We start from the raw sequence: 27,506 nt of genomic DNA, 5'->3' as shown, positions 1-27,506 counted from the left end.
ATACAAGGGATGGGATAACCATTGAGATATAACAAGAATAAATTAATAAAAATAAAATAAAAAAAAAACAAAACTCCTCCCCACACCCCTACCAATGGGGTTCTACTCAGAAGAGCCTTCATCAGAATTGCCCACTAACCTCTGTTTACAGCATTGGAGGCATTTCCCAGACTTCCTCAAATGCTTCTACACTCCTCCTCCCAGCAAGTTCCAGAAGCTTGTTCTCACCCTCAGATCCCAGTCAAAGCAGCAACAGCTCTCCGCCTCTCAATGCCCCCTTTCCACAGTGGCCTCCTGTGGCTGTAACCAGGCCCCAAGACAATCCCCTCACTGATAGAAAAGGGTTGTTTTGGCTCACAATTTGGATGCTTTACTACATGGTTGGCTGGCCCTATTGCTTTTGGTCCTATGCCAAGGCAACTACATCCTAGTAGGGACTGAGTGGCGAAATAAGGCCTCTCTGGACTCCTGGATAGAATTTTTAAAAAGAAAGAGAGAAAAAAATCTCCCAGTGACCAGAAGACCCCTGTGCCAGGTCCAGCATATTAGAGTTTTTGTTACTTCCTGACAATGTGAGCATAAAGACCGAGACTTTAAAACATGGCCCTTTAATATCCACAGAACAGTAAGAAGCCTAAGATATTTCTATCCCTGTGATACTAGTAAGCAAACAGAAGCACGGGTTCATGCAACCAAGTGCTTGAGATAGCCAATAGGCCTCTGACTTTGTTAATATGACAATTTAGCCTATCGCTCAAACTTAGTCAATAACTACCTGCAGTTTCATCACGATTTGGAACTGTAAAGTCCCAGCTTATCCATAAAAATCCTGAGTGCAAGTCCTAGGTTCGATGCCATTAGAGGAATGAGATTCTCATTTGTCTCATATGTCACGAGGCCATGCTTTACACAACCTAACAGTCCCCAGCGTGCCATTTAACAAGCGTATTGAGGGGCCTGACTCTGCCAGGTTCTCTGTAGATCTGTCAATAGCCAACAGGGCCTCTGCTCCGTGGAGCTTGCATTCTGATAAGATGAACCACTAATCCATATCCATACACATGAACAAACCGGGTGATTAGAGACCGTGTTCAGTGCTGAGAACGAAGTAAATAGTGAGAAAAGTGTGATTCTGAAAGGGGTGGAGGGTCTTCTCTACTCAGGGTGGTCAGACAATCTGTCTTTGAAACATGGCACATATTGCATCTTGAGAAACATCGTCTCCTTCAGCTCTTCTCTCTGAGCCTGGCTATGTGGAAAGATGATGGTGGTGATGGTGATGATGATGATGATGGTGATGATGATGGTGATGATGATGGTGATGTTTTCTCCTCTGTAGTCTTCGTAGTCTAAATACCAACGGTGACTACATTCATCGTCACTGGCTCGCTAATTGTCCCATGCTTGGCATCTTCAAACAACACATCTGTGATCTGATGCTGTAGAAGTCAGAAGCTGAAATCAAGGGTGCGGTGCCTGGTGCCTGCCCTCCTGCCTGCTGGAGGCTGCATGGGACCATCTGGAGGCCACCTGTGTGCTATGGTCCATGGTTCCGGGCCTCTGCCTTCAAAGCCAGCAGCATAGCATTCCCACTTCCTTGCTCTGATTCTGACTGTCCTGTGATTTCATGGAACCTACCATATAATCCAGGAAGCCTTTATTGGCGTAAAGTAACATATTCACGGGGTCTAGAAACTTGGTCACCTGTGTAGGAAGATAATGAGCGAGCCTATCTCAATAAGCCACGAATGTTAGTTTGATTCCTCTTCCCATCCACTTTGCCATACAGGTGTAAGGACAAATGAAGTGTGTAAAATCACATACTTGGCTGTAGTTTCATGACCTGGACACTCCAACTACATAAATTATCTCTTTTTCTTTGTGCCTGACTCCATTCTTTCTTTCTTTTTTAAAACTACTTATTGCTTGCTTTTATTTAATCGGGTGGCATCGCTTTTAGTCACCAGAATACGCCTGTCACCCAGCCCAACACTTGACACGCAATGCGACTGTGTCTAAAATATTTATGAATGAAAGAATGAATACCTAAATCCAGTCTCCCACATAATCATTTTAGGCAGCAACTTCTGCCAAGCCAAGTCACAAACCACTCTTAAAGCACCAAAATAAAAAGAAAAGAACTCCATAATTTGAGGTGGTGAAGAAGAGCTCTAGCTGTCCACTCCTCCAGGCATTTCTTCACAGTGTGCTGCAGGGTACATTTGAACTCTGGAGTCTCCCCCTAGAACGCTGGTATACACACAGCTCTTTGTATAGTGTCGTGTCACTAACATAACTAGTCTATAGGGGGAGCCTCTGGATGCCTGACTCCTTTCTATTCATCATTAGAGAGAGAAGGAAGGCAGGAAACCTAACTGTGTGCTTCATTCCTGAATCTACTACAAAGATTATAAAGGAAGAGGTAAAAGTCACTAAGCCACGCAAGTGGCACTTTTATGTGTTGCCTTGTCAAACTGTGTGGCTCTTAAGTGAGAAAATACAACAGTAAAAAGCACAGCTCACCTTCCAACCTAGAGAGTGAATCCTTGCTAGTTTTAAGTGAAAGTACCTTTCTCTAAACACTTACATAAAGGCAAAGCTGAATAAATCACCTTTTGTTATTCTGGAAGACAAATTATGTTAATGACATGACAGTGTTTTACCTCCTTTTACCTTGCCTAAAGTCATCTGTTTGGCCAATCAGGTTTCACTTCTGACGTCTCTTCTCTTAGGAAGGGATGTCACTCAAGGTGGAGAAGCCAGAGAGAGAGAGATGCCTCCTTTCGCTGCGTTGACGTCCAGGCCAGCTTCTTAGCCCATTTTAACATATGTCCTTTGTTTCTAGTGGCCAAGGATGTCAATATTCTTTTTGATGAATTAGAGGCTGTCAACAGCCCTTGCAAAGATGATGACTCTCTCCTTCACCCTGGAAATCTGACCAGTACTTCAGAGGATGCCAGCAGACTAGAAGCAGGGGGAGAGGTAAGAGTTTGCGTGCCTTCCTGAAAGTGGGGTGCCTTCCTCATGTGGGGTCCTGTTTGGCATTCCAACAAACCATTCAGAATCAAATCCCAACAATCTGCAGGCTCCCTGGAAGCTGAGGCAGGTTTCATATGCCTCTGCCGCTAGGAAGCACATTTTGAAAGTCTGAAATAGACATCTCAAAAGTGAAAAGTGGATCGTGTACTCGATCTCTCACATCTAGAGATGGTTAATGTGTGCAGAGGAAGATTTCCTCGACTGCGCATTTTATATCATTTTATAATGCAGTCTACATGTTCCTAACTACTGGAAGGAAGCTGGACGAAACCTGAACTTCTAGCATTAACCCCTGAGTTCACAAACCTGCGATGTGAAACATACGTTGTGTTATCTGAGGCCCCTCTGGGTTCCCATGAGTCAGCGGGAAGCTTCATTGCGCTTCTACGCAGATCCATCTGTTCATGTGGCATTCTAGGGAAGGATGTTCACTGTTGCTCAGGCCACATCTCGATGAGTCTTACAAGTTCCTTTGAATATGTGCCACACAGAAGTGACAGGTACACATAGGCCAAGTCAATCACCTTCCTACTGCTTTCGCTTTTCTAGCCCGTGACATGCTGAGAAGATAACGCCCTTGAAGAAGGGAAATTAGTGACATCTACCAAGCTTCATTGGCCTCTCTCACAAATATCACAGTCTCTCTTCTCCCCCCTACTTTTCTTTAAGAAAAAAATAATCAATTGTCATCGTCTCTACTTTGGATGCTGTACATTGAAAGGACCTCAATGGGCAACAAATTTATTTCCCTTCCTGAGAAGTAGCAGTTTCAGAAAGGCCAGGGTTCTCCTGGAGCTATAGCTGCTTGGTCAGAGCCAGGCTTCCTCCTGACTCTCTTGAGGGAAGCCCCGTATTGTTGTATTGAGTGTAGCATTCAGAATTGAACCCAGGGCCCCATGGTCCTAAGCAGTACCCTGTCCCTGAACTATCCCCAGCTTAAAGCCCTGCTTTTGAAGACAGGCTCCTGTCTGGTAGGAGCTTCTTCAGACTGACACCCAAGTGTCCTGTAAAGCAAGAGCCGAACGGTGGTTCCCAATTGAAAATGTCCATGTTGAAGCGCGGGACACAGGCCTTCCATTCCTCCTGGCTGTGCTTTTTTTTTGGGGTGAGACTGTATACATGGCGCTCAAGTATAGATGTGATTGTAGCATGCTTTTGGAGGGCTGGCATGTTTTCCATCATTATGCTGTTTTTTGAAAAGCGATGCATTCTGTGATCAAGAAAAGGCAGGTTTCCTATTTCCACCTGGCTGGGCTTGCAGAGTCAATTCTGAAATCTATTGGCCAGAGACCCTTGGCTTGAGCTAGAGCAGCCCAGACACAATGTTCTCTTTCAGGGCCCTACATTAGTACACTCCAAGGACCGTGGTAAAAACCCAATTCATTCATCTTCTTCTTTAGTTTCTTTTTTTAAAATTTATTGATTTATTATGTATACAGATTTCATTATAGATGGTTGTGAGCCAACATGTGGTTGCTGGGAATTGAAACTCATGACCTTTGGAAGAGCAGTCAGTGCTCCACCCTCTGAGTCATCTCTCCAACCCCTTCCTTGGTTTCTTGACTGTTAGAAAACAATGTGTATGACTCTGATAAGTTATAAGTTTAATAATACAATGAACATCTGAAACTACCATCCAATTTATGACTTAGAAAGATCCTTTTCAAGTTATATGCCGTATCAGGATTGCTGACTTGTTACTGCTTTTAATGCAATGGAAAATTAATATCGGAGTATACGCAATTAGAAGGATATGTTTTGTCTTAAGTATCCTGCAAACTTGTATTCACATGTATGCCCAAAGATAAGAAAGTAAAATATTTCTCTCGAGACAGAGTCTGTGTAGCCCTGGGTGGTCTAGAACTTTTGTGTAGCCCAGACTGGCCTTGAATTGGCAGAGATTCCCCCTGTCTGTGCCTCCCAAGCACTGGAATTAAGAGCATACATTATCACACTCAGCCTTTAAAATGTTTGGTTTTGTTTTCATTGTGGTCAAATAGTCTAGAGAAAAACAGAACGAAAATGTTGCTGCAGGAGCCTTGCAGCTCCTTGTGATCCCATGATTTTACCCTTCCATGCCTACCATCTTCCTCACGTTATTGTTTTCATTTTCATGCTCTGAAAGTTTTACTCCGTAGAGTGTAGACACTCAAATCTATTTTGTTCTCGGTTTTATAGAAAATTGTGTTATAAAGCCTTCTTTGACTTGTTATTTTCCTGTAAAAAAAATATTCAACACAGCTTAGTTTATTCACAGAGATCCACCTGCCTCTGCCTCTGAGTACTGGGATTACAGGTGTGTGCCACCACGCCCGGCTGCACCTTCAATTTTTTATTGTTTCTTGTTCATGTTTACGCACACAGACTTCTAATAAAAAAGCATGGAAAGTTTACTTAATTTTAGTTCTTGTAACATTACTCACCTGTAGGTCTGGCTCACGGTTGGCTTGAACTGTTGTCTCTTTCTCTTTGTTCGCAGACAGTGCGAGAACGGAACAAATCAAACGGACTTTACTTTAGAGACGGAAAGTGTCGCATTGACTACATTCTTGTGTACAGAAAATCCAACCCTCAGACTGAAAAGAGAGAAGTGTTTGAGAGAAATATTAGAGCAGAGGGATTACAAATGGAGAAAGAGGTAAATACTTTTCTTTCATGGGAATGCACACACGCACATGCGCGTAGACAGGTTTGCACATTAAATAATCAACATTTTAAATAACACTTTGGCACGCTAGTAGAACATTTTATTTAATTACTTTCCTGTTTTCAGTGTTTCGGGGATGTCCCTTCCCACTGATGGGCTTTTGAACCACAATTTGCTCTTTAGAGGCAAAATTTATGTTAGTGTCAGATGACTCGTGACATGGTCCCAATGAACTGGATTGTTTTAAGCTATGATTACGTACCTGCACTCCTACTCTGCCTGCTGTTCTACGTATATAACGGAGTGGTCTGATCAGAGGCGGTGGTAAAGAAAACTTTGAATCATACGTAAACAGCCCCCTCTGGAGGCCACAGTTACAGTTCATTCCGGAACTACAAAGAACTTGGACATCCTTGCACTCAAGAAGAGATCAACCATTTGGGGGCGGGGGAGAGACCACTCAGCTAGAATTTATTAAAATGACTGCAGTTTAAAACAAACAAACAAACAAACATTCAGAGTTTTTCTTACTGTGGTTCCCAGCTCAACTGTTAGCTTACCTCCTCCTTCCCTCCCCTCCCCTCCCCCTGATCTTCTCTGCATGGAGAGTTTTGCAGGAGAACTAAGTAAAAAGGAGGCTCTACCCAGGAGGCTTTTTGTGCATTCAGCACTGTGTGTGTGTGTGTGTGTGTGTGTGTGTGTGTGTGTGTGTGTGTGTGTGTATGCCTGTTAGATGAGTTATGTAACTCTTAGATTTTCCCCCTAAACATTGCACGAAGCCTGTGTGATCAGAAAGAAAACCATCCTGACAAATTAGGACATCCACTCTGCCTCTCAAGGCTGAGGCGATAGATCGCTGAAGTCAGACAGCCAGGTTTCTCGTTGCTTTGAGGTACCCAGTATCTGAGGCATTTTACACCCACACTGGCTATGTCCATCTTGGGAGACAGAGGATAAATGGGGCTTTCCCAGGCCCAGTAGACTCTGACCACGTCCCTTGAGCACCCTTCAGCACAGTATTTTTCTGGAACATCTCCAACAAGAAATTGGAGAAATGGTGAGATCTGAGTGTTGCCTAAGGCAAATCCATTCTTATCCTGGGAGAATGGGGCCCGTTTGGCAAAAGCGTTTTTTTCCCTGACACAGCAAACTGAATTAAATGTTATCTTTTCACTGTCACTGTGGGGTTCCCAAAAAGCTTTTGTATGCTGACCAACAGAGCATAGCACAGTATATTTGTTCTTAAAAGGCAAAGCTTTGTCCTATAGCTTTATTGCTAAGTGGCAGGATTTTTATATGAAAAAAAAGAAAAGAAAAGAAAAAAGAAAGATCATCACATCCACATAATCTGAAAAAAAAAAAATGAAACTCCATTCTGACTTTGTCAAAATTTTTGATGCCTATCAAAATAGAGAGCTCTGTGCAATTAATGGAAGATTGGTATTTTAAGCCTCAGGACTGCTCTTGCCATTGCCGAGGCTTCCTCTGCATAGCTCGTTGCAAAATCATTTCATGAGTTATTCATTCAAAGTCAGAAGGCCTAATCCTTTTCTAGATAATACGTATTACTCAACTGCATACCAGCCTTCCGCGTGGCTCCAGCATCTGCACTGTGGTATTTAGCTGCTAGAAGTGGAGCCCCGCAGCTGAGGCTTGCTCAGCCTGCTCTACAGTTGTGGCAATGCCATGACCTGTGCCCACAGCATGACTGGTGCACTGCTTGTGTGATTTGGATTGTATCCTAGTTAATTTTGTTTGTTGTAATTTTTAAATTTGTCCACAGCTGGTGTTCATTTCGATGTGCATCAGGAAATAAAAGTGGAAAGATGATTACCATAGAGCAAAAGTTAAAAACGAGACACCGTGAGCATTTCTCTCACTGCCTACATTTTTCTTCTTTGGGTTGCGCCTTCCTTACTTGTAATTTCCCTTGCAGTCCTCTGTATATTGCCAGCAGACAGACAGGCCTCTTTGGGGAGCCTTTCTCCCAAGCAGCCTCTGGCTCCAGTCTTGCCCTAACTCCCACAGTGTTCATACATCGCACAATGTGTCTCCAATGTGCAACATCCCTGCTCTCTTCACATGCCCCATGTCCTCAGCCATCTCAGCAGAAAAAGAGGAGTTTGCAGGTTGCCTTGCTTAGAGGGCAGTAGGAAGTCATAATTGAAGTCAAACGTCCCTCAGAGGCATCTGTGGTTTTGTTCTCTTATTAGACTTGGAAGCCATCAGAAATGCTCTTCAGGAAACCAAGTGCTTTACCAACAACAGTCATAGCAGAGAGACAGCCATTTTAACGGTAATTTGGGCCTCCAGGAGTTGCTCCAACCTATTAGAAGACACAAAGCAAAGAATGAAAGAGAAAAGAGCCTCAAGGAACTGTGCGTGAATCTATGCACATCTGAAATGATTGGCACTGAGCATAGCTTATAAATTATTAGTATCATTGGCATCTTTGTCCCATCATACCCAAAATTATGGAAAAGCTGTTTTGCAGAATGAGGTTTGAGTTTCCAAATGGATGAAGACAGGCTTTGTGGTTCAGTTTAGCATAAGAAACCTTATCTCCATTAACATCAGGTGTCTAGAAACACCAGAGAATCCTCAGGGCTGGAGAAAGTGCTCGCCGTGCAAGCAAGGGCCTGAGTTCAAATCCCCAGCGGTCGTGTAAAAATCTGAGCATGATTCTGTGCATGTGTGTGTGTGTGTATATGTGTGTGTGTGTATGTGTGTGCATAGGTGTGTTTAACCCCAGTGTTGATGGGGGAGGGAGCAGAGACAAACATATTCCCAGAGCCAGCTAATCTAGCCAATAACTAAGTGGTGGGCTGCAAGCTCAGAAAGAGACCTTGTCTCAAAAATAAGGTATAGAGTGCCTGGGGGGGAGTACACCAACACTGACCACATCCACATGTATATGCACACACATGTACAAACTTACACACACATCAAACAAGTGAAAATCTTTCATTCATTTAATGTGAGGACATCACATTAAAATTTAATCTTTAAACCTTTGCCAAGGTCTAACTAGCAAGTAAGTGTTTTCCTACTGAGTCTTTAACGTTCAGTAACTACAATCTCACATGAATCCAGAGAAAGCAATTTATAGCAGTGTTCTCTAAGTAAGAGTAAGTCCGAATTAGTTTACTTTTGGTATCTTAATATTATTCTCATATCATCAATTTATATTTATTACATATTAATATATTATACATATTAATAAATTGATGTTGTATATTGTGTTTTGTTCTATATTAATATACTAATGGTATTAATATATTGATTATATTTTTCATTTAATTCTGTTTCTTATTGATCCTTTGCTGTGTGTTTTTGAGTTGTCATTTGTAAGGACATCTCTTTTTCTTTATATTAGTACTTAACTTGTGAATACCATGAAATCCTTAGAATGTGTTAGGAACAGTTCTATTCATGGAGCATGCCCTTCTCCTGACCCCATCAGTCATGTGAGAAATAAGAGAAGACCCCTGTTATTAAAACCATTATAAAATAATTCTAATTGTATAAATCAAAGCACTTGGATGATGTTCATTAATTCAACCAACATTATCTGTATGTCACCCTGTGACAGGCTTGCTTTGAACACTAGGGACTCAGCCATGAATAAAGACAATAGGCATTGCTTATGGTAAATAAACCAATATGTGAGATACCTGTGAGGGAGGGAAAGCATGTGTTGAGAGGAGCTTGAAATTTTCTAGAAGTTTCCAAAGGTGGCCTTCTCTTCAAGACAAACAGGACAGCAAGGGCAGAGGCCCCAAGACACATCTGATTCATTGAGATGTCTAGTGAATAATGAGAAAGACAGTCAGCTGTTTGACCGGCAAGCGCGTGGAAGCTCGGTGATGCTGGAGCTTAGCGCTGATGGCGGGAATTTAGCTTTTATCTGAGTAGCAATGGGAAGCCATGAAAACGTTTCAGCACAAGAATGCAGAGCTCTGTCTTCAGTTCGGTGAGGAGCTCACTCTGGCTGCCCACTCAGATAAGAATGCTCAGAGGGAAGGTTGGCGTGGTGGGCAAACTAGAAGATGTGTTGTTAAAAAAAAAAAAATCTAAGAAAGAGATAGCTTAGCAGAGAGCATAGTGATTAGAACTGGTGGAAATGATGACAGGTTGAATAAACAGTTCGGAGAGAAGTCAGTGGGCATGGTAGCACATTTATTCCCAGCAACTAGAAAGGAAAGGCAAGTGGATCACTGAGATTTCAAGATCAGCTTGGCCTACATAATGAGTTCTAGGCAACCCACATATGGATGGATGCATAGATCGATAGATAGATAGATAGATAGATAGATAGATAGATAGATAGATAGATAGATATTAGATGTCTAGAAACACCTTTCTATAGAGAAAGGTGGGTAAAGGGGAGAGAGACTGACTCAGTCTTATGCTACATTGTTTATCTGAGGAAAAAAAAAAAAGAAAGAAGTTTCCATTTACAGGGCTGTGGAAAATAGATCTCACTGTACACTTGTTAAGTCTGTGACACTCTAGCAGAGACATCAGATAGAAGAGTCTAGAATTTGAGATGCGGCCCAAGCTAGCAATATATACTTGGAAAAGATTCCCCCAAATAGAGACGAGGCTCAAAGATGAAACATGGAACATACCAGTGTTTCAAATGCGAGGATAAAAGAGAGCCAAGAACAAAAAAATAAGAAGGAGACTAAAGAAAAAATAGGAAGAAACCCTAGAGGCTGTGTTGTATGGGCAAAAGCAGTCCAGAAGGGAGGGTATCAATGGACCATGTTGCTCCTGTTGGAGCAAAGATCAAGAAGATCAAGTTGAAATGTGAGTCACTGGATTATCAATGTAGGATCTAAGTAAACCAAGAAAGACATTTCTCTGGAGACGTGGAGATGAAATTAGCATTGAAGGACTTTTCAGATCCTAGCTGCTTTGGCAGCTGCATGCAGGTCACTACTCAGACATCGTCACATCTGACAGCTACAGAACATTCAACCAGGCTCAGCAATGGCACAGAAATGGCACCAAGAAACCCTCATCACAAAGATAGGGGTCTCTTAAGGGAGTGGCCTCTAAGTTTCTGAGGAGCATGCAGACAATTCAAAGGTGATGCACACGCCAAGCTTATCCAGGCCTTTGTAAAACTCGTTAGGTTAAACCCAACAGGCCAAGGAGTCCCAACCACCGACCCTTCTGACCTGCCTCCCCCCAAGCTTGGGAAGCAGATCCATGCTCTATGGCCAAGGACTGAAGGCTGCCAATCAAAAGCCAAGGCTGTGTGTAGTTCATTTCATATATGTGTAATAATATAAATGTATATGTAATAAATTTTTTAAAAACCAGGACTAAGCCAAGGACTAAGTCAAGGCCGAAGCTACAGCTGCAGCTCAGGCTGGGAGTAAAATACACGGAGACAACAAATAGAAGCAGTTGTTTCCAGTTCCTCTGCCCCAGTGCAAAGCAGAGATATCTAATCAAGAGCAAGTTCTCTTTTCATTTAAGATGCTTTCTGTGTGTCTGGAAAGAGTAAAGGGTCATGCCATGTGGAGGAGTGTGTTTGGAGAATAAAAAAAGAATGACCAGAAGTTCTTCCCACAGCATCTCCCTCCCCTATATGTGCACACAAACGCTATGCTCTGGGAATCTAAAGATGTAGATGTCCTCTCTGTGCCTGTAGCTAACCAGATCTTCACTTTATGCACAATCCATGCCCAGAGTCACACTCAGATATATTACCCTCCAAAGTGGCGAGTATAGTAAGCTTTTAAAACTAAAGTGCATGCCAGTGAGCTGGGTCAATGGTTAAAGGGGCCAGAGGTGAATCCCTAGAACCCACAAAATGGCAGGAGAGAGCAAGCTCCCACAAATTATCTTTTGGCCTCCATGTGCAAGCCAGAGTGTACACATTCATTCACACACACACACAGACACACACACAGAGACACAGATGATGATGATGATGATGATGATGGTGATGATGGTGATCATGATGGCGATGGTAATGGTGATAAATTTAAAAGTTTAAAAATTAAAATGCACAAAATAAAGAAGCTGGTCAAAACAGTTTCTGTGTTCTCCAATCTCTCAGGATAAAAAAAAAATACAGGCACATTCAGGACTAAGTTTATTGTATATTTTCCCCTGAAATGATAATAGAAATACTATCATTGAGGATTTTCACACATTTTTTGTTTTGTTTTTGTTTTTCTGAGACAGGGTTTCTCTGTGTAGCCTTGGCTGTCCTGGACTTGCTTTGTAGACCAGGCTGGCCTTGAACTCACAGCGATCCACCTGCCTCTGTCTCTTGAGTGCTGGGATTAAAGGCGTGCGCCGCCATCACACCTGGCTTGAGGTTTTCACACATTTTTAAGCACTGACTTTATCAGACAAGATGATTCAGACTAAATGGTAACCTTGCTCAGGCCCAGAAGAGCTAAACCCTTGTGTTGTGTGTGAAAGGAGAAGGTCAAGGAGACTGGAAGGCTGAAAAAACATCTAGGGTTATAGGGAGGAAGGGAACCAAGAAAATTAGAGTGAATACCAAAGATGGGAGCCCTCCAAACTGTAGCTCATATGCATTTTTGACCTCAAGTACTTGTGGATTTGACCCTTGGTGCAGTCGTGGCAGAGTCGAGTCGTCCCAGACAGCTAAGCTATGCAGATGTTCTGAACCACAGTTCCATATATTTGATAAAGAAGGCAAAATAGTGCCCCATTAATTGGTAAGAGAATTAAGTGGCCTTACACATGGGATACCCAATAGCATAAATCTTCAATTTTCTTGTACTTATTTTTACTCCTAAATCATTGGGATTTTGCCCAGGATGGCTCTTCAGCTGTCTTCTGGGTAATGATGCTGGTTTTTCCTTTGTGACTATCACAAAGCAATATATAAAATTATAGTTTTACAGACGATAGACACATTTCTGGAACTCAAAGCAGACATCCCTAAAGATCTGTGGTTCTTGCTTCCTTTCCACATATCTTTACATAACTCCTGTCCTCCTTGAGTGGAGGGGTGGGCATATTCTTAAGTAATAAAAAATGATCATAACAGGCTATGGCTAATGTCAATGCTACAGTTGCATTGTAACCTATAAGATTCTATCTTAGCAGGCTGGTGACTGTGAAGGAATGTCTTAGTCACTATTCTATTGCTATGGAGAGATACCATGGCCAAAGGAAGCTTTAAAAAGTATTTAGTTGGGGGTTTGCTTACAGTTCCAGAGGTCCTATTATCATCATGGTGGGGAGCATAGCAGCATATAGGCAGGGACTGGAACAGTAGCTGAGAAAAAAATATCATGCTCTATAGACAGAGAGAGAGAGACTCTGAGCTTGGCATGGGCTTTAGAAACCTCAAAGCCCACCCTCAGTGACTCACTTCCTCCAACAAGGCCACACCCCCTGATCCTTCTAATCCTTTCAAATAGTGCTACTTTTTGGTGACTGACTAAGTGTTCAAATGCACAATCCTATGGGTGCCATTCTTAGTCAAAGCACTACAAAGAGTAAGCTGCCATGATGTGAGATGGCCTATGGAGAAGAGCCACGTGATGAAGGAAGATGAGTTATCCTTTAGTAGCTTGTCACAAGCTTCAACCTCATCCTACATGGAAGCTATGGATCCAAAAAGTACACAGCAGACCTGGACTACTTTTAAGGCAAGAGTCACCATGGCAGTCACTGGGCGAAGACTGTGGAGGTTGTGGGTATTGCTTCTGTTTTTTCAACCCTTCTGGGCAGAGCACCCGTAGTATCTGTTACCACTAGTATTAACACCACAATTGTCAAACCTTTGTTATCTGGACAGCCCATGCAGAGGTCTTAATAATTGCATAACTCAGGGGATCCTTGCTGCATGTAAAGAGAGCAGGAGCAGTGGAGCTGGCCATTGATTCTGTTTTAATCTGCTAATTTTTTTCTTCTAAATTTAGGATACTACACTTTAGAGTGAAGGGCTCCATATGGCTTGTGTAACTTGTTTAAGAGCAGAAACTCGGTCCAGTGCTTAGCTATGGAAGTTTAAATTTGGTACAAAAGATTGCGAATAGCTGCTTTCTGTTTATTTTTATCTTTTTAGATTTGTTTTATTTTATGTGCGTGTATGTCTTATCTGTATATATGTATGTGCACATTTTTAACCTAGTGCTAGCAGAGGTCAGAAAAGGGTGCCAGATCCCTTGGAATTGGAGTTACAGATGATCGGGAGCCACCATGTAGGTGCTGGGAATTGAACCCTGGTCTTCTATAAAAACAACACATACCTAAACCACTGAGCCACCTCTCCAGCCCAGTGAATAGCTACACTCTATGGCTGTGTGGAAGTATCTCCAGTCAGTTCAATCCTGATGCTTCACAACATTAGAAACATTTGGTGCTGCCTAGTTCTTTGTTGTGGGTCCTGCACACTGTAGGATGTTTAGCAGCAACCGTGATCTCTCTGTTGCTGGTGCTAGTGACACCTTTTGTAAGTCTCTAAGCATTTTCTACTTGTCCTAGCATGGATGGACAGGGGCAGCAAGGATTGATCTTGACTAAGAATCACCAAGTTAAAACACCTGATCCATTATTTTGTGGCTTCTTGTTGTGTCTGTGGCATTGAGAGGGATTAAAGGTGGATGAAACCAGCCTGTGGATTTATCCAGGGAAGCAACTGGTTCAAGCGGTGGAACAGATGACTAATGAGTCAGAAGAAAAGCCTATTTATTTGAGAAAAAGAACAGGATCAAAGTTAGGAATGGCCTTTCAAAGCCAGACAAACGCTCTTCATCTGCTTACTTCTGTACTACTCACTAAGTCAACGACTAGGTGAGGGTTTTTTTTTTTTAACCTCTGTGTCTCAATTTCTTCATTTAATAACTGACATATGATTCCTACTCCGTGAAACTTTTATGAAGATAAAGTGAATTCTGAGCTCTATGCTCCTGTTAGGAGCGTCTAACACACATTAAGGACTTAATCACCGCTAGTGATGTCATCATAAGAAGGGGGTGGCTTCATCCACTGGTCAGATGTTTTTGTGTGGGGGTTTTTTTTTCAGGTGTTCATCTTTGTCCCTGTGTCTTCTTGGATTGAGGGTCCCTAACTTGTGTCTCAGGAAAGTGGAAGATGCAGTGTCTAAGAAAACAAGAGATTTGTTCATGGTTAAGCAGCTTTCTATCAGGACTCAGCCTCCTTCCTATTGTCTCACGCTAACCCATAGAAACAGTATTCTTGTCACTATCAGCTTCTTTGGGCTCTTTCAATAACGTTGTAATGGGGGTGGGGTGGGGTAGAGAAGTGTTTTCTCTTCCTCTTCTCCTCTAACTCTGATGTCCAGCTTAATTTCTGAGTTCAGTTTAAAGCTCTAAGGACCTTAACTCCCTTTGTTTATTTAGGAAGAAAAAGTTTAATCAAAACATTTCTGTTGCCAGGTCAAGATGACCGGTACAAAGTTACCTTGAACTCATTGGCTCAAAAGATTATCTTAAGTCAATACATAATTTTATGTGACTCATTCGTATTCTCCTAACACACATACACAAAGCACAGCTTAATGGAAAATAATATCCATTTTCCAAGTCACAGCAAAGGATCTGGAAATGTGTTACAAACTAGTGTTATGTCCCTACAAGAAGACACACGGTTGGAAAGATCCCCTCAGAGCTCTAAACTGGACTTTTTTTTTTTTGAGGGGGAAAGCACATTTCACATTGTTGTCGTTGTGTACCACGTGGGAGCATCATATTGCCACATCCAAAAGGAACTGATGTCCTTCCTTCACAGTATCATTTTGTTCATTTCTCCCTTTAATTACATCTTAGTAGATTAACTGCCAAAAACTGTATGAAGTAGACATATTGAACGGACACCAACTATTTATAAATGAATAGAGAGACTGAAAAACTTTTGAAGCAGTCTGGAGAACTGTCAATTCATGGTCTCCTGGGTATCATTCTTTTAAAAAAAAATAGGAAATTTAAAGATGAATTTCATTAGATAAGCCTGATAATTCTTATTTGCAAAAGTGGTAATGCTGGGACTGGGGGTAGGGGTGGGGGCTTAAGGCTTAACTCAAGAGTAGTCAGCTGCACCTAATGACAATGATTTTAAATGGACTCATTCATTCATTCATCAAATCCCTTTCAGATGCCCACTATTGTTGAGGATAGTGAAACATGAAACAAGTCCATGTGTCCAGATGTGATAGAATTGTAGAGAAACATACAGAATTATGAAGAGCTAATGCTTCATTTCAGAGTTCAAGCAAGTCTTTATGATAGTGGGGAAAGTGAGCACAGAGGACGAGAATCCACAATCATAGTCCTGGCTCTCAAAGGCGGCTGTTGAGATCGTCCTGTCATTGTGTTTCCCTCACATATGAACGTAGGAAGAATCAGTAGAGGTGAATTGGGGAGGAGGGCTTAAACAGGGGAGCTAGAAGATTTGGCTGGAATCTAGGAGACCTGGAGGAAGTTTTACAGGTCACAGAGCAGTAGGCAAATTAAGTTCATGAGCAGTGTCAAAACTTTTGGAGGTCCCAGCTGGATGCAATCCCTCCCTAACCTGCCCTTGGCTGTAATGAAGCCTAATTTCCAATATGTAAGTTACGCACTCATGTCTACCTGTCGGTGTACCCCAAGTTTCCTTTCTGAAATTCTCCCTTAGTGCCTCTTATGGTTGAAATTATTCAGGATTGTCAGTCATCCTGTCTTCCAGTAATGAAGTGTCTAGTGTGGATTCTGTGACGCTGGTGAAAAGGCCAGGACCACAAGTAAGGGAGATCACATGCAGCTCCTTCCGCCTGAAACATCGCCACAGGGAGTCTATGGCCACTTCAGATCCGAGTGCCAGGCACAGGGCATAGGTTCTCAGACACCAACGGGGGCTGCTTTGACCTCTCACATGCCTGTACAACTGAATCCCTCTGGTGTGTTGTAGAGAGAGCTTTCCTTTTCCAGTTTGCAAGTCCCACCTGAACTCTCTTCACTCTAACCAAAAACTCCAGAGGAAAGGAAATTGGTAGAAATATAAACCCAGCTTCTCATTAACAAAGCTGAGGAAGGCTCAGCTGGGGGTGGCAGGAGGCCCTGGGAGGATGGCAGCAACCCATAAAGAAGCAGCAAGCTAACAGAATCAACAGAGGAGATGTCCTTTCAGCTTAAGGCTGTGCCACACCCATCTCTGTAAAACTCAAAAGATTTCACTTTGTAATATAGGCACTCTGGCACCTTTGAGAAGATTAAGGGGGGTGCGGGATCTCTTTCCAGGTCTCTACCCAGGCATGATGGGTGAATTGCCTGCAGCGTTCTTCCTGACACTCACCACTCTGATAACAAACATTATGCAAATATTAGTTAATTGTCTCTGCTCAGGGCAGAACTGAATTCCCCCCAGCCCTATCCTTTTACTTGGGAGTCAGCAACTGGCAGAGTCTACATAAGGAAACATCCTGAATTTGCCATCCACTGGGAGCGGAACAGGCAGACAAGGTGAAAGTTTTTTTGCCCCACAGAATAAAAGAAAGTTCCCTTCACCCCTTTAACTCCCTACAGTCCTTCCCTCCACCCCTTTGACTCTCTATAGTCCTTACGACTGCATGTTTCAAATCTGCCAGACACTGGAGACCAAAAAGGAATAAATGCGCCAGGTACCTATTGTCGCATAATAACCAACTCCAAGACTTGTAGGTTGAAACAACAAACATTTAGTTTGCTCTCAGATCTGCAGTTGGGTGGGGATGAACAGGGACAGTCCCTCTTTGTGCCACTGGACACCACACTGAGGTGAGTCCCACTAGGTCCTAGAGCGGTCCCTATCCAGGTACCAATGCCAGCTGAGCTCTCAGCCAGGGCTGTGGGCTGCACACATTGTTTTCTTTCTGTACATGCGTCTCACTGGCTACCTTGTCACTTGCTGGTCGAATCCCAAGGTTAATGATGTTCATTTCTGCAGCATATTGCTAGAGCAGTTTCTTTCACCGCATTGTGTTGGTTAAGGCAGAATCCAAAGGAAAAAAAAGCATAGATTCTGTTGGACCCTAGCCCAAAATGTTGGACCCTGTGAGTCCAATTCGGTAAGGGGGTCACCGCGAGAAACCACTCAAGTCACACCAGCTGAGAGGTATAGGTAAAGTTTATTACTGACACACCAGAAGTCCCAATTGTTGATGTGTCAGGGTCTCTCAGCACTCGGGAGGCAAAGGACCCCGAGTAGCTGTTACAGACTGCTTATAAAGGCTAAAACCCCAAGCCAGGGGGAGGACCTGATCTTTAAATTGATTGGTTGGGCTGCTGTATCTGAGGTATGTGAGCAGGATGATTGGCTCAGGCCAGGTCAACTAGGGGACAGAGAGCGGGTCATGTGGGCGCTTTCCAGGGTGGTTTCCTCAAGCTGCAGGTGGTGTTTTGTTTTGCCAACTGAGGTAGAACTAGGGCAGAGGTCAAATGGCCCCTAGCTTGGCCTTGTTTTTCAGGCTCGTCATTCCCCCCTCTTATTGCATGGAGGCTCAATCCTGAGGCTCCTGTGTTTTAAGGGCTTGATACTGTTGGGTTAATATCATGGCTTGAGTTACGTTTAGTCTATCATTGATGAAAGTGAGGAAAATGTAGGGGCCAAGGGTAGGGACTAGTATGAGGATCAAGAGGGGCCCTAAGAGTGTGGAGACTAGGGTAGTAAACCAAGGAGACTTATTGTACCAGCCTTCAAACTACCCTTGACCTGCTTCCCGCTCTTTTTGTCTTTTATCTAGGCGTTCCTGCAGTTTGGACATAGAATCTTTGACTACCCCTGAGTGATTTACATAAAAAAAGCATTGTTCTTTGAGAGCGGCACATAACCCCCCTTCTTTTAGGAAGACTAGGTCAAGCCCCCTTCGGTTTTGTAACACTACTTCCGAAAGGGAGGTCAGGGACTCTTCTAACTTAGAGATAGATTGCTCTATGACTCGTAAATCTTCGTCCATCGCTTTTCTGAGTTGTCCGAAATGTTGGGTCCCCTGTACAAGGGCTGCAGTTCCCGTTCCCACCCTCGTTAACGTGATATTTAGAAATGTCCCAGTTACTGGCAGCCAACTGACAAAGGTCGGGGGTGAGAGTGGGCCACCAAGTCCAGGGAGGCGCTTCCTGGGAAGTCGTCCAGACTATGTCCCCAGTTTGAGAGATTATTTCCCAGGTCAGAACCTGGGGCATGTGGAGGTTGGAAGAGAGGCAATTGGGTAGGAGCCACCCCCAGAAAATAAGGAGGATCAGGGAGAACCAAGCTTGGTCAGTCTTATCTTGAGTGGATCCTGGGAGCGGTGTAGCTGTCATCGTGAAGTCTCAGTGGCTGGGTCCTGTGTGGTGGGAGCAGCTTTTGTGTGGGCGGCATGGATCCAGGCAGCTATTCCATCTACTTTGAGAGCGGTGGATGTGGTCAGGAGGACAGTGTAGGGTCCCTTCCACTGGGGCTCAAGTCCCTGGGACCGGTGTCATCGGATGTAGACTGAGTCCCCAACTTGGAAAGGTTGTGGCCAGGCTTGTAGATCTCAGCAAGGGGGGCCCAAACTCAAGCCTGTACTGCTTGTAGCCCTTTTAGACGAGCCTGCAAATTGGTTTTGGAAGCAGAGGGCTGATAAGAATTGAGCATGGTGGGCAGAGGGGGGTGGCCCTCCATATAAAATCTCATGGAGTCAGGTTAAAATGAGAAGGGGTATTTCTGGCCCTAGTAGGAGGCGTCTCCAATCTTTTAAGCCAGTCTTTATGGTCAATTTAGTCAAGGTCTCTTTTAGGGTTTTATTTATCTTTTTTTTTTTTTTTTTTTTTTTTTTTTTTTTTTTTTTTTTTTTTTTAACCTGTCCTGAACTTTGGGGTCTGTAAGCACAATGTAATTTCCAATCGGTCCTCAGAATCTTGGCCAATCCCTGACTTACCTGGGAGACGAAGGCCGGCCCTTTGTCTGATCTGATTACCTGAGGGAGTCCAAACCGAGGAAAGATGTCTTCCAGGATGGCCTTGGTCACTGTTTGTGCAGTTTTGCGGCCAGTGGGGAAAGCCTTTACCCATCCTGAAAAAGTGTCTATGAAAACCAGTAAGTATCGATACCCCGCAGCTGGGGGTTTTACCTCAGTGAAGTCTACTTCCCAGTAGGTTCCTGGTCTGTCCCCATGGACCCTGGTTCCCTCTGGAACTTGGTTCTTGCCAGCATTGACTTGTTGGCAGGCTTGGCAATTAGCTACGGTTTTGTCAGTCAAGGCATTGGCTCTAGGAATGATGAACTCCGTTTTGTCCAAAATCTGTCGGAGCTTTTTTTTTTCTTTTTTTTTTTTATCCTAGGTGCGTCCAGGCGTGCATCTGCTGTATCATGGCAGTTACCTCTTTGGTGGGTAGTACGGTCTTGTCGTCTTTGATCCACCGCTGGAGTTTTGGATCTAATGAGGCCCCTAAGGCTTGAGCTTTGGCTTGGTCTTTTGATCTCTTTGCCCTCTGATGTCAATAAGCCCCTCCATTCATAGATGCTCCCATGCACATGAACGGTGGCAAAAGCATATCGGCTGTCGGTGTAGATGTTGGCCTTTTTGCCTTGTGAGAGTTCTAAGGCCTTGGTTAGGGCTATGAGCTCAGCCTTCTGGGCAGAGGTTCCTGAGGGAAGGGCCTGGGCCCATATGACCTTTTGTCCATTTGCCACCACTGCCCTGGCCCACCTGGTACCTGAGTCTAACTAGCTGCTGTCGTCCGTATACCAAGTGTGGTCAGCCTTTGGAAGCTCGTGGTCTTGGAGGTCTTCTCGAGTTCTGTGTGTCTCGGCCAGCACCTGGTGGCAGCTATGTGGTGTCTTCTGTTCATGATCTGGGGCTGGCAGCAGTGTGGCAGGGTTGAGAGTAGCTGTGGGTCCAAAGGTAATGTGGTCAGAGTCTAAGAGCAGAGCTTGGTAGTGAGTGAGATGGGCATTAGTGACCCATTTATCGGGGGGTTGGCGTACCACTGCCTCTAATGCATGAGGTGTGACTATGGTCAGGGGCTGCCCCAAGGTCAACTTATTGGCGTCCTTGACCAGTAACGCAGTGGTGGCCATGATGCACAGGCAGGGAGGCCATCCAGCGGCTACGGTGTCTAGTTGTTTAGACAGGTAGGCCACTGGCCGTTTCCAAGGCCCCAAAGTTTGAACCAACACTACCTTGGTAATCCCCTGCCTTTCATCCACATAGAGGGTGAATGGCTTTATGGTGTTGGGTAATCCCAGGGCCGGAGTGGACAGGAGGGCCTTTTTTATGGCTTTAAAGGCCTGTTGTTAGGGGGCTCCCCATTGGAAAGAGTCAGTACCCCTTGTTACGGGATATAAGGGGGAGGCTAGTTCTGCAAAACCCGGTATCCACAATCGGCAGAAGCCTGCTGTCCCCAGGAACTCTCTTAATTGTCTGGGGTTCTGAGGTGGGGGAATCTTGGCCACCGTGTCAATTCGGCTCTTGGTAAGCCATCTTTTTCTTTCACCCAGGACATAGCCCGGATATGTTCCCTCTTGTGAGCAGATCTGGGCCTTCCTGGCTGAGGCCCGATAGCCCTTGTTACCTAATTCTTGGAGTAAGTGCTGGGTGGCAATGGTGCAGGCTTCTCTGGTGGGAGCGGCCAGGAGGAGGTCATCCACATACCGCAGGGGTATTACCTCAGGGTTCTGAGTGCGGAAGTCGGTTAAGTCCTGGTGTAGGGCCTCATCAAACAAAGTTGGAGAATTTTTGAAACCTTGAGGGAGGCGCGTCCAGGTTACCTGTCTTGAGAGTCCTATCTCAGGGTCCTTCCATTCGAAGGCAAAATACAATTGGCTTTGAGGTGCCAACTGTAGGCTAAAGAAAGCATCTTTTAGGTCTAAAACAGTATACCAAGTGAAATCTGGCCTCAGCATGCTTAGTAGATTGCGTGGGTTGGGCACTGTAGGGTGAATGTCCATCACTCTTTTATTGACCTCTCTGAGGTCCTGTACAGGCCTATAGTCCTGCGTCCCTGGTTTCTTAACAGGCAAGAGTGGAGTATTCCAGGGGGACTGACAAAGCTTTAAGACTCTCCGCTATAGGAATCAGTGGATGTGTTTTTTAATGCCCAGCCGGGCGTCTTGGCTCATCGGGTACTGTCTAATTGAGACCGGTACAGCCAAGGGTTTAAGAGTCACAATAATAGGTGGCTGTGTATGGGCTAGTCCGAGCCCTCCAGTCTCAGCCCATGCCCGAGGGAATTTCTGGAGCCAAGGGCTGTCTTCTGAGAGGGGCTCTTGAGAGGTGGGCTCAAATAACCTGTACTAATCTTGCAGTTTAACAGTGAGACTCTGCACGAATGTTCCCATGGCATTACGTACTTGTGGCCCTTCTTCTGAGAAGTGTATCTGGACCCCCAACTTGGTTACTAAATCTCGTCCTAGCAGGGGGTAGGGGCATTCAGGAACTACTAGGAAGGACTGGGTCACGGTACCTGTACCGAGGTTTACAGTCCGTTTATTAGTCCATCGATGTAATTTGTCCCCGGTTGCTCTTTGGTTTGGACCCAGGAAGTTTTTTTTTTTTTTTTTGAAAATTTTTGCATCCATGTTTTTTTTTCTTCTTTTTTTTTTTTATTAATTTATTCTTGTTATATCTCAATGTTTATCCCATCCCTTGTATCCTCCCATTCCTCCCCTCCCCCCATTTTCCCATTATTCCCCTCCCCTATGACTGTTCCTGAGGGGGATTACCTCCCCTGTATATTCTCATAGGGTATCAAGTCTCTTCTTGGCTACCAGCTGTCCTTCCTCTGAGTGCCACCAGGTCTCCCCCTCCAGGGGACATGGTCAAATGTGAGGCAACAGAGTACAATATGATAGGCAGATTTGGGCCCAGGGGTCCCGCTCAAACTAAGGCACCAGCCAAGGACAATACAGGAGGTAAACTTTAAACCCCTTCCCAGATCTAGCCAATGGTCAGAATATTCTCCACAGTTGAGTGGAGAGTGCGATATGACTTTCTCACGTACCCAGGAAGTTTTTGATGACATTGGTCCAGCCGGCTGGGTCAGGACCGAGTGCTGGGCACCTGTGTCTACTAAGAAGGTGGTACGTTGCCTCCCGATGGTGAGAGTTAGCCAGGGCTTGGCAGGGGGGAGCCTTGGAGCCCTGACACCCTCAGTCACTTTCCTCATCTAAGGCTGGGACCGGGACTGTTTTGTTTTTTTTTTTTTGTTTGTTTGTTTGTTTTGTTTTGTTTTTCGGTCCTCAGGGTGCTTGGGGCAGTCTTTTAGCCAGTGTCCACATTCCTTGCAGTAGACACATTGGTCCTTGTCTACTCTGGGCCGCCTCTGTTCTCCCCTCTCTCTGTCCTGTCTTCTTGGTCTAGAGTTATCTATTACCACTGCGGCCAAGACTTTGCTTAAGTTTCTATCCCTTTCCCGGTCTCTACAGTCCTCTCGTTCCTCCTGTTCTCTGGCTAGCCTAGCCTCCTTTTTCTCTTGAGTCTCTCTTTTGTTGTAAACCTTTTCTGCTTCCCTGACTAAATCCTGTAAGGAGTATGTCTGAATGCTATCTAGTCTCTGTAATTTTCCTTTAATATTGGGAGCTGCCTGATCTATGAAGGACATGGCCATTGTTGCCTTGTGTTCAGCTGCCATGAGGTCAAACAGAGTATACATACGGAAACCCTCTAGCGATCTCTCCAAAAAGGCTACAGGGGTCTTGTCCTTTCCCTGAGTAATAGTTCTTACCTTGGCCAAATTGGTGAGGCACTGTCCAGCACCTTTGAGACCTGCCAACAGAGCCTGGGATAGACAGGGAGACTCTCCTTACCTGCAGGGCTTTCATAATCCCGGTCTGGGCGTGTGGGTGTGTGTGGGGGAATCCCGCATCGATCTCGTTAGGGAGGAGGGGGTAAGGAGGAGGAGGATCCAGGAGGAGAAGGTCCTGGGCAGAATCCGGGGGCAGGACGGGCTTCCGATTTTGTCAGGAATCAGGGTCCCCAGTAGTTGGAGTCTGGTCCTGGACAGTTGATGAGGTCACCGGGAGAAGTGTAGATTCAGGTCTCATCGGCGGCTTCGGTGGCAGGAAAGGCTGGACCCAAGGAGGAGGATCGGAGACCAAGTTCCCTCATGTTAGAACGTAGGGTACCTGGCCGGGATGGCCACGTGGGCCTGGGCTAAAAACTTTGGAGATGATGAGAGGGTTAAAGGTCCCCTCAGGTGGCCATCCCACAATGAAGGTGGGCCACTCCAAGGAGCAGAAAGTCTGCCAGTGTCCTTTGTGGACGCCCACAGAGAGGTTTGTGCGCTCAGCCTCACACATCCTTGAAATGGTCAAGGGTTAGATTCAAGGGGGTGGTCACAGTCAGTACCATGTTAGTGTTCGTTAGCATACACAAACAGAATTAGCAGACAGGAAGACACAAGCCGCGTGGCGAAGGATCGGCGCCAAACGGAAAGTACAGCCAAACCGAAAGTACAGCCAGACCACCACCGGAGCATCCTCCAGGGTGAAACCAGACCACCTGGAGCATCCCCCAGGGTGAAGGGGAGAAGGTGCCGGACACATCTGTCCCCCTTCTCATCCCAATACAGATTGTGCACTACCGAGAGACAGAAACACAGACAAATACAAAACGAAAGTAACTCACGTCTCCATCGTTTGTCAGTGGCCCAGGCCAAAAAGGGCCTTCAGCAAGGTGAGTCAGTGGTCCCGGAACAACCCCCCAAATCCAGGATGAGCCCTCAAATGTTGCACCCTAGCCCAAAATGTTGGACCCTGTGAGTCCAATTCGGTAAGGAGGTCGCCGCGAGAAACCACTCAAGTCACACCAGCTGAGAGGTATAGATAAAGTTTATTACTGACACACCAGAAGTCCCAATTGTTGATGTGTCAGGGTCTCTCAGCACTTGGGAGGCAAAGGACCCCGAGTAGCTGTTACAGACTGCTTATAAAGGCTAAAACCCCAAGCCAGGGGGAGGACCTGACCTTTAAATTGATTGGTTGGGCTGCTGTATCTAAGGTATGTGAGCAGGATGATTGGCTCGGGCCGGGTCAACTAGGGGACAGAGAGCGGGTCATGTGGGCGCTTTCCAGGGTGGTTTCCTCGAGCTGCAGGTGGTGTTTTGTTTTGCCAACTGAGGTGGAACTAGGGCAGAGGTCAAATGGCCCCGAGCTTGGCCTTCTTTTTCAGGCTTTTCAATTCCACCTCTTGATGGAGCACAGGAAGACTGTGGAGGAGGGGGCTGACACTGCAAACCACTGTCTGAAAGAGCAGTCTGCACAGTATGATCACAGAGCTTTAGCTATAATAAAGAAATGAAACATCACCTAGTCTGGAAAGTTTTTCCCCCTGAAAACACTAAGGGACTGATAAGGTTTCTAGAAGCTATAAAAATGTGTCCTGGGTCTTAAATGAAGAATAGATACTCACCACCTGGGGTTGGCATTCCAGGGGGGAAACACACTAGACTTAGCTTGAGATTTAGGCACCCCGGCCGTGGGGTGCATCTCTCTTCCTAGTGGGACTGTGAACCCCATGAAGACCACATAGGTTTCCCACAGTCCCCGTATCATCCCTCCATCTTGACTTTCACCTCATTTGTGCACACTCAGCAATTCCCTGTGAATATAGCGCAGGTCAGATATAATTGCTCATTTAAGCCTCAATGACAGGGCTAGCCAGATGTGTGATTTTAGCCACTCATTTCTTCCAGTGCGGTGTCCCTTAGATTCCTTATAAATGAAGCCCATTCCATTTACCACAATTTATATGAAAAGTCATCTCAATAGCTTTCTTTCAGGTTAAGAGTTCGATTGAATCACCCACGCGGGAATCCTGACCCTGATGGTCTTCTGGGACTATGATGTTTACTTCTCAGTGGAGTCCTTTGCTTTTCAGTTCCATTTTCCACTCTCATTTTTTTTCTAGACATGTTGAAATTTAAAAAAGAGCCTCATAGAAGGCCAGCTCTACAGCAGATGAAAGAATGAAACCATACTGCCTGTAATTTCCCTGACCTTAGCGGGCCAGCAGGCAGGAAAGAAAATTATACATGGTGAGACCTTGTGCCCATTAGTGCTCCAGAAGCGCATGGTGTTGCCTCTGGGGGCTCCTCCCCCTCAGTCCCAAGGCTCCTGGGTGCAGCTAGGATATTATTTTGGATTGTACAGTGGTAAATAACTTTAACGTTCATTCGAGACTGCCTAGATTCAGTTTTTCCAGCCTCTAATCAGTGCCCGTTGCCTCTTCTGAGATCTGCTTCTTTCATTCAGTGACTCATGGGCAACACTGTAGTTCTAAAAGGCTATAAACTGGTTGACGAGTCCCTCTTACTTCTGGCTGCCCAAAGGCTTCTCCATCCGAAGGTCCCTTGTGCAAGTCCTTCTGTCACACGATGATGCTGTATTTAGTTAGCAAAGCAAAGCAGAGCAAAGCAATCAGCAGGGAGGTGCTGGGTGTTAGTTTGTGGCTCATAAGATTTTTCTTCTTTCTTTCTACCTGGTGCCTCTATGTAACAATGCACTAATTCATGTTTAGGAAACTAAGAGTTATCACTGAACTCGGTAATACTGGGAGCTAGTGCTTGGACCTGAAACTTGCTTTGTGTGAGCTTAGATATTTTAAGTGTAACTGTGAAGTAAACTGACTATGATAATGAGCCTGTTGGTTAATCATTCCAAACACTTGTTTACATTTATTTATTCATTTATTTGTTTATTTATTTGCTTTATAGCCTGATCCTAGGCCCCTCCCTCCTCTCCTCCCAGTCCTACCCTCATGCCCCCTTCTTCTATTCCCCACTCTCCTCCTTCTGCAAACACTTTTTTTTTGTTTGTTTGTTTTTTGTTGTTTTTGTTTTTTGTTCTTGTTTTTTCAAGACAGGTTCTCTCTGTGTTAGCCTTGGCTGTCCTGGACTTGCTTTGTATACCAGGCTGGCCTCGAACTCACATTGATGCACCTGCCTCTGCCTCCAGAGTGCTGGGATTAAAGGCTTGTGCTAACCACTCCCGGCTTTTAAGCCACCACTTCATGTCCCTCTTTACTTATCCACAATCTCCTTTTTCATCATTAAGCCTTCTCACCACACGTAAGCTCCTGAACACTCTTACTCCTTTGTTGCTTTGGCGTAATTGCCTGGGAAAGCCTTGACTAAACATGATTAAGTTTCACCTTCTTTGCCTACGTCTGAATGCTGAACGCTGTTGTGGACACGTGCCAGCTGCTTCACATTAAATCATAGCCTCAGACGGTGCCGAAAGTGTCCATGGGAACTCAGTGTTTTACCTTTCCTCCTGCACAACCAAGTAACTAAGTAGCTTAATACTCCCTGTTCCTCTGCACCCCTTTATCCTGCTTTCTTTTTCTTCTTCTCCTCCTCTGCTTTTTTTTTTCCTTTTCAGTTACTTGTTAATTTCAGTTGTTCCATAAATATGCAGCACTTGTCATGACTTTAGATGCCTGGGGGGGACATCAGCGAACAAAACCAAAAGCCCGGCTGGCCCTTGCTCACAGTCAAGTGAGTGTGGCAGATAAGTCAGTGGTATGATGTGTGAGAAAGTGATGCATAACACGGCAAAGGCAAAATGAAAACGGAGTGTAGGTGGAAGTCCTGGAGAAAGGCTAGTCGTTTTAAAGAGAATGTTGGGTAGCTGATTTTTGTTTTTAGGTGAGATGAGACTGAAGTCTGGATATTCTGGGGTTGGGGTATAAAATCCTGCTGTTATTTCATACTGTCCTCTGTCCTCCAATCTTTTTTTCTTTCTTTTAACAGCATGTTTTCTATCCTTAATGGAAGTTCTGCTCATAGCTTTGCCTATACTCTGATAGAAATGAAGACATTGGACAGGGTCTTCGGCAACTCCCCCTATCCTCTTCACCTCTCCTCATCCTGATTCTGTG

General features: G+C 44.7%; 1 protein-coding gene across 1 annotated transcript in view; it reads left to right on the top strand.

Moving 5' to 3' along the window:
• Window positions 1-27,506, top strand: part of Ano4 (anoctamin 4) — a 401,662-nt gene that overhangs the window by 228,572 nt on the left and 145,584 nt on the right. The window contains exons 6-7 of the mRNA XM_051172646.1: window positions 2,846-2,982; window positions 5,519-5,677. Of these exons, the coding sequence (XP_051028603.1) occupies window positions 2,846-2,982; window positions 5,519-5,677 (296 nt within the window). The remainder of the gene's footprint in view (window positions 1-2,845; window positions 2,983-5,518; window positions 5,678-27,506) is intronic.

The sequence above is a fragment of the Acomys russatus genome, chromosome 31 (assembly GCF_903995435.1).
Source record: "Acomys russatus chromosome 31, mAcoRus1.1, whole genome shotgun sequence".
Taxonomy (NCBI): Eukaryota; Metazoa; Chordata; class Mammalia; order Rodentia; family Muridae; genus Acomys; species Acomys russatus.
The sequence above is the reverse complement of the archived record's forward strand: the minus strand, read 5'-3'. Positions and strand labels throughout refer to the sequence as shown.